Here is a 7,521-nt window from a genome sequence, read left to right as displayed (position 1 = left end):
TTGTATTAAAACATCTATTTAGAAACTGGGACGGTTAAAATTCCATTCTCCTAGTGTATAGTAACTAACTATAGCTTCCAAACAGGGACCGAACACCACTATATACTATTTATATCCATACAATTTATTTAAACTAAGACTGTGGTCAGGTGCTGCCAGGGAGTCCAATGTTCTTGCTGTCACTCGAGGTGAGGAAAGAAAAAGCAATCCATACTGGCAACAGCTGATACTATATTAGAATAGAAAGCTGCAGTGTCAACTGCTCTAAGATGGTCCCATAATTGGAATAAAACTCTGCACCACCACAAACCTTTCTCTCCCACCCTCCCAAAACCAGTCACATTTTGACATGGGCATACGTTTTTGACAACAGATCTACAGTGTGTACAGATAGAAGACTTAGTAATGTACTTTCTTCCAATATAGTCTGTAGTAATCTCTGAGTAAGTGTTCAGATTTGTCATGATCTTCACATATACAAAATCCATATAGAGTACTGGATAGGTATTCTATTAATGTCTGCTGTAGTAAAACATTTGAATCCACACATAGAAAAACTGTATTTAATGTTCATGTTTACATAAAGCACTTAACAAGAACAGAGTAGAATCTAATTCTCAGACACCATCTTTGAATGCTTTCAGTAACAGGTCGGCTGCCAGCCCAGGAGACAAGTCACCACTATGAACTTTTTCTTCTAGAAGTGGAATCTTATCCTTGACTGCCAAGTGACTCCGGAAATGTTCCAACATATTTTCTTGGATGAGATTCCACATCCACACTTTCTGCTGTTTCCGTCGTTTGGCAATCAACTCACCACTTGTGAGCATGAGGTCACGAAATTCTGTCATTTTATCCCACATATCTGAGATACCTTCTCCAGTTTTGGCAGAGATGCGCATTACCTGTTGGATTCAGAAGAATTTTTAAAGCCAAGTAACTACTGGGCTTCAGGGTTCAATTACTGCATCGGGTAGACTGCATGAAAATCAAGAAATGCATAAGGCAAGCTTACTTCAATACACTCACTTATGAAGCTCTAAGCACTAGTGTGCTGTTTACTTTTTTTTTGGGGGGGGAAAAAAAAAAAATCTCAAAATTGGGATTCTATCAACTATAACTGGACCCCGAGATCCATAGTATTTGGGACAAATAGGCCTTGTCCAACTGCTTGTATAATGAGTGAGAATCATTTTTAATGAGTCCTTTAGCAAAAAGATACAGTGTTGCCATTTTACTTAAATGTAGAGTTAATTACACATTCTGGTAGATACTCTTTTGCACTTAAAATATTCCAGAAAGGAGGTATTTCGACTATTTTTTGCATTTGCTTTCCAGACTAGGAATTCATTTTGCCAAAAATATTTCAGGCATCCAACATGATCTTTTAAATGGAACAGTTTCTTTTTTAAAAAAAAGTCTCTCTCTCTTTCCCAAATCTAATGGATAGGATACAGCCCCTACACATCAGTATTTTCTTTCTTCCAGTTGTCAGACACTGCCATCATTGAGAGAGACAGATTTCTGATAACCTGTTTAATTCTCTGGTCTCAAACAGTTCTTTTGGGTCCCGTTTATCAGCTGTGACCTCTCATCAAATCTAGAAACAAAAATTACAAAATGATGGCTAAGCCTCAAGCAGCCCAGCTGATTTAAATTTAATTCAATGGATCAATTTTAATACCAGGGTAGAGCAAGCCTGCTTTATATATACATGTATATAAATAAAGGGAGTGTGTGTGGGTGTGCTTATTTTATACATACATACTGAAAATTAGTACTGAATGTTTTCCTTAATAATTTACCATAACGTTTTAATAGATGGAATACTGCATTAAAACTAAAGGCCCACAGGATGAGAATTCCAATAATCCAGACATTGCATATGCAAGTAGGTGAGGTTCTTGCCCAAGAACTTTTATTATATGAGAAATTAAAAAAAAGTAAAGCAATAAAGGAAACACATGAACAAATGAAAGAACAAAGATAATTATAGGCTTCAGAGTTATACAAGAGGGAGAAATAGCTTATGGGACATTTTAAGATACGCATAGTTTACAAAAAGCAAGACAAGTTTGTACCACTACTGATGTTAGTAATAGGTCTACTAGTGCTGAGATTGTAGCTCAGGACAGAAATTACGGGGAGAAGGACTGGCTTTGCACGGTGTTTCATGTGGCACACCTTGAGATCAGAGGTGAAACAGAAACAGCAGCAATCAACTCTCTAGCACAATGTAAAACTAAACAACAGAACTGAAATTTTTGTAAAAGAGCCCAGGGAGACTAGTATAGCTAGATGAGACAGTAACAATCCTAACTCATTCAGCACTTTTTTGGGGGGATGGGGGAGGGATGGGGGGACAATACAAACAAAAAACCCAAACACATCAACAAAACCCAAACAAAACAAAAACACACCCCAACCCCCCCACAAACCATAGCGAAGTACACAAACCTTTGGTCTCCAAACCTTTGAACGTTTGCGAAGCAGCTTCATAGCACTAACATATTCAGCTTGTATTCTCCGTGCAGGCACAACTAAATCACCATCAGCTTTATTTATGGCAACTAGATCTGCCATCTCAATTATACCCCGTTTGATACCCTAAATGGAACACAGAGAGAAATCATGAATACTCAGAAGGACTGTGATATGCTGATTTATCACAAAAAGCAGGTCAATGCTTTGTTATAGTTTCTGGTGGCTCTTGCTGACTTTTTTTATGTGTGCATGTGTATGTATATGCTAGCAATGCAAGAGCAGTACCAATGGCCTCTGTCATTACTAGTTATTACTCTACTTTGACACAAAAAAACTAAATATGGATATCAGAGTTTACATGATAACCTATTTCATGTGCAGAGACTTAAGTTTAACCAAAACGTGACCAAGTTTGCAAACCTATTAATATTGATTTCTGTTTTCCTGTAATACAAAGCCACTCCTCAAAATCATGTATAACTAGTAAATAGGCCAAAGTCAGTCAGAGAGTATAAAAATTTTACATCCTGATACTTCCAAAATCAGGGGGAAGGAGATATCAGATCCTAACTGCAATAAATTGGTTAAGACACTGAAAAGACTTCAATTGTAGCAACGTAACTTACAAAACACTATTGATATGGACTTTCTGCACAGACAGATACTACATCTTGGATTTAAGTTTCTCTTTCTAGTCCTAGGTAATACTTAATAAGAGAAACTGAAAAATACCTGTAATTCATCTCCACCTGCAGGTGGTAGCAGTAATATAAACATATCAACCATATCAGCCACAGCAAATTCTGACTGTCCCACACCTAAAAAATTAAATCCGAAGTTCACCATTTATTGCAAACTTTCAGTTACATTAATGACAGTAGTTATGAGAGATCCCGGTATTGCACCATGAACAAATCCCACTACGAAAGACAACATGAAACACAACAGTTTTTACAAAATAACGTTTTTACAAAACGTACAGGACTAGAAAATTGACGGAATAGGCATTCATTTTCAACCAGTAACCATGTATGAAAGCATGAGCAAAATCAAGGATGAAAGTATGCAATTAGCAACACACCTTATTTAGATATCGCAACAGGACAATTAAAAGAAAACCCTAAGCACATACCTACTGTTTCCACAAGAACAACATCATAGCCTCCTCCTTCACACAGCAGAATGGCTTCATTTGTGGTCCTTGTTACACCTCCCAGTGTCCCTCTGGTTGGGGACGGTCTGATGTATGCATTCATGTCTCTTGACAACTCAGTCATCCGTGTTTTATCACCCAATAGAGAACCTTAAATGTTTAATGTTAAATTATTTCAAAAGTGCAAAACAGCCCCCGCAATAAATGAGTAAGAAAAGACAGATCTCTTGGACGAAGTCAGTCAAATAAGAATATCCCAATAATAGTTGCTCAAGACTTTGCTGAGGACTAGGAAGTTACTGCCTGGTTCTTCTGCCTGTCAGAAGCTGGAAAGACCTGATAAGCAGACCTTACTGCTACCAAATACTAAGAATTTGTTCTAGGTCAGAACGCATTCTACAATTCCTGAATGGCTTTTTGAGGCCTATACACAGCAGGCCACACAATTAAATCATTGCTGTTTCTGTCCAAAGGGACAAATCTCTGCCTTATGATTCTGGTATTTGTTGATGGTGGATTTTTTGTTTTGTTTTTAAGAAAGCTGACATGCATCCCTGCCTTCCTTCTACTCGTACAAACTTTAAATCGGATTCAGTGAGATCTACACGCATGATCCACATTCCAAAAGATGAGACATGCTCAATTCTTTTAACTGATGCAGTCTTGCTATCATATTTTACTATTCTATTGATGCGTCTTGAACGTATGCATTCAAGAATATAGCCTTTCTTAGCTCCAAGGCCATTGCAATGCTGAAGCTTTTTTTTCTTTTTAAATAGTTACACATTGCAACATCTTCTCTGACAGTGTAGAAGCTGGAAAAAGGAGTGATGTTCCCTGGCAGCTGCCCATTAGAAAAAGCTCAAAATCAAGGTTCTATTATTTATGTCAGAGATACTATTAATCAAGCATGGTCAGCTTCAATTTTTGATTTGAGAGTGACAGATTACAGCCACGCAACTTTGAAGAATTTCAAACTTAGAAAAAAAAAAAACCCATGCTACAAGTCAGACAAATGGTCAATGATACTGCATCAGGAGACCTTGAAACCAGTATAGTCAACAGAAATCCAAAAATTCCTATTGAGAAGAACTAATGAATGTTCTAAAATCCAACCTGATCTACATGTTGGGATTGCAGCATCCTCTAAATTGTTTTAAATTAGCATGTGCTTCTTGCCCAGTGATCAGCATTACAACTGTTGAAATTTAAGCAGAAACGAATGTCCTTCTACTCCTTCATTCACAGGGAAATAAATAAATACAACTAGAGAGAAAAAACCGCAGCTACCTAAAGCTTCAGATAAAAAAGTTGTAAAGCAATATTTGAACACTGGAAAAGAGGAAACCTGACAAAATTAGGACACTCACACATATTTCCCAATTCACCTCACATGGGGAAAAAATGAAAACTTAATACAACATTTATTTTTAATATTTTACTTCTATAGGCCGCCAAATTTTCCTCCATTTGGCCCAAAAGATACTCCTACAGAAACCTGACTCAAACTTTAATTCACACTCACCACCACTTGTACTAGAGGAAGGGTCTACAGCCAACACAGACACTTTGTATTTTCTTTCTGTAAGCATTTTCCCAAAGCATTCTATGAAAGTTGATTTCCCAGCACCAGGAGGACCAGACAACCCTAAATAATCATATTAGGAAGAAAAAAAGTTTCGTTAATCAAATAATACATCACATAAACACCATCAACATCTAAGTTGATAACAAGTCATTCTTTAGCACAGTATCACAACAAGGGCAAGTGAAAGCTATGCCACAACCGATATACCCAACTAAGCAGTTGTAATTTACTTGAAATACACTACCTTGGTTCACTCAACACAGCAGCACTCACTTCACCACCCCTCATGCCACCCATACCAACATAACATTAGGTTTATCCAGCCTTATTTCCTCTCCTCCAAATAAGTTTACCTATGCTGACTTACACTTCAGAACTTCAAAAATATCATATCCTAAATCTGTATTTTTCAAATTCACTATTTATAAAAGACATACTCTAAAAGCAAAAGTCCTTATTATTTGAAGAGCTATTATTTCAAAAAAATCAGGCGATTTACTTACATGTCAAAGCATGCAAACTAAGATTAGCTTGTTAACCTCCACCAAATATTTCTCATTCCCATGCCCAAATTCTTGTTCTTAATGCCTTTGTACACACACGAGAGATGACAGCTAGACATAACATACTTTAGTAGTCCACTTCTCACAAGGGAAAAATATTTCATAGTTTCCAAGATAACCAGGTTCAAGTCTCCCCTCAAGTAGGCTGCTTTAAAGTAAGGCCATCAAACAGGAAGGTAGATATTTTTCCTTTTGTGGATTAATGAAGGGATTCAGGAAGTACTCAAGAAAACACCTTCTTTTGGAAAAGAACAGGTCTGTTTAACTACATCCTTCCATATCTAAGTATAGATAATAGCTGTATCGATCTGCAAACTACCTAACATTTCAGCTTATAATAGTTATTAAAAAAAACCCAAATAAATACCCCTCCCTCCCCCCCAAGAAGCAACAATTGTTTCTAGAGCTTTTTCAAAAGCATTTTTCAGCTCAAGTCATAATTCTGCTGGACAATAGAAGTGATCTAGATTGGTTACAAACCACAAGAAATCAATGATCCATGACTACAGACCATGATGCTTAAAGAACAATAGTGATAACGAAAGGCAAGGACTGTAATTCCATCAAAGCAACTACTGGACAGACATAAAAGGACTAACCCACTCTAAAGGCAAGTGGCTTTCCTTGATTTAACTTTTCTTGTTCCCTGTGGTAGGATAATACCTTCTGAAGTAGCACCTGGGCTATTTTCTTCTTCGTACTCTGAGTTGATTCTACAAGTGTAATGGCTTCTGCTAAACAAGCTCTATGACCCTGGATTAGTCCATTGTAAAGTCTGTCTATGAGTCTTTGTTCTCTGTCAGAAAGTCCCTCTACTTGCTGATCAGGGGCCGCTTGCTGACACAGCTCTCTCCTCAAACCATTTAATGAACATATCCATTTTGTATGATAGCAGTGCACTGGCGTAAGAGATTCAATGCACAGGAAATCTGCTCTGGAAGTGAAGTGAAAGTTCGTGAAGTAAGTTCTTCTAGAGAAATAACAACGAGGGAATCTCAGCAGCAAAGAGGGGATCTTCATCTTGTTTGGAATTAAAAGTACCAGAGGTATGAGTTCACTTCTGTTTGCACAGACCCTAAAAAGAAAGAAAAACATTTTTACTTCCTTTAAAGCACTTGTAAGGACTCAAATGAAACCTATGTACACAAGCAATCATCAGCTTTTATTTTATTTGTATCTACTGTTTTAAACAAAAAAAGGTAGTTCCCTCTTCCCGTTGAAAAAACAGAACAAAAAGAAGCTTCGGAATCTTCAATAGCATAGCATCTCTTTATTATCATACTTAATAAATGAAAATATTATTTTTATAAGTGAGCAGATAAATAAAAAGCACTTTTAAATAAGACAGCCTCTAAAAGCACACACAGTAACCTAAAAATCCAGGAACAAAGCAACCAAACCAATCATTATGCTTACTGAAATTGCTGTATATTCTACTTTCACGGCTGCAAGGTTTTTTAAAGCAATTATTCAGGATGAGCTTTTTGCACCTTATTTCCAGAAAGGGGGGGAAAAAAAAAAGTTATCAAGACACCAGAGCATTTAGAAATAAACTCAAGGAGCTGAAACCTCCCAGAGGACCAGCACAAAGCAGCGGCACCAAGCACAACCACCACAGTCTCTGGGCCCGCTCTGGCCCACCTCAGCACCGCTAAAACCCCAGAAGACGGACCTACGCAGAGGTTCTCCGAGGGTCCCGAAGGCCGCTCCTTCACAAAAGCTGCCCTTGCAGC

The 7,521-nt window shown here is 37.5% G+C and overlaps 1 protein-coding gene across 1 annotated transcript; it reads right to left on the bottom strand.

Moving 5' to 3' along the window:
• Positions 1–544: 544 nt before the first annotated feature.
• On the bottom strand, positions 545–6,808 carry MMAA (methylmalonic aciduria (cobalamin deficiency) cblA type). The gene is made up of 6 exons (XM_009577556.1): positions 6,388–6,808; positions 5,163–5,285; positions 3,617–3,787; positions 3,217–3,302; positions 2,458–2,607; positions 545–905 (listed from the first exon to the last, which is right to left on the bottom strand). Exons 1-6 carry the CDS (start codon positions 6,806–6,808, stop codon positions 618–620), a joined length of 1,239 nt encoding a protein of 412 aa, XP_009575851.1. The 3' UTR covers positions 545–617.
• Positions 6,809–7,521: the final 713 nt, after the last annotated feature.

The sequence above is a fragment of the Fulmarus glacialis genome, unplaced genomic scaffold (genome assembly GCF_000690835.1).
Source record: "Fulmarus glacialis isolate BGI_N327 unplaced genomic scaffold, ASM69083v1 scaffold16405, whole genome shotgun sequence".
Taxonomy (NCBI): Eukaryota; Metazoa; Chordata; class Aves; order Procellariiformes; family Procellariidae; genus Fulmarus; species Fulmarus glacialis.
Note: the sequence above shows the minus strand (reverse complement) of the source record. Positions and strands in the feature narration are given on the sequence as shown.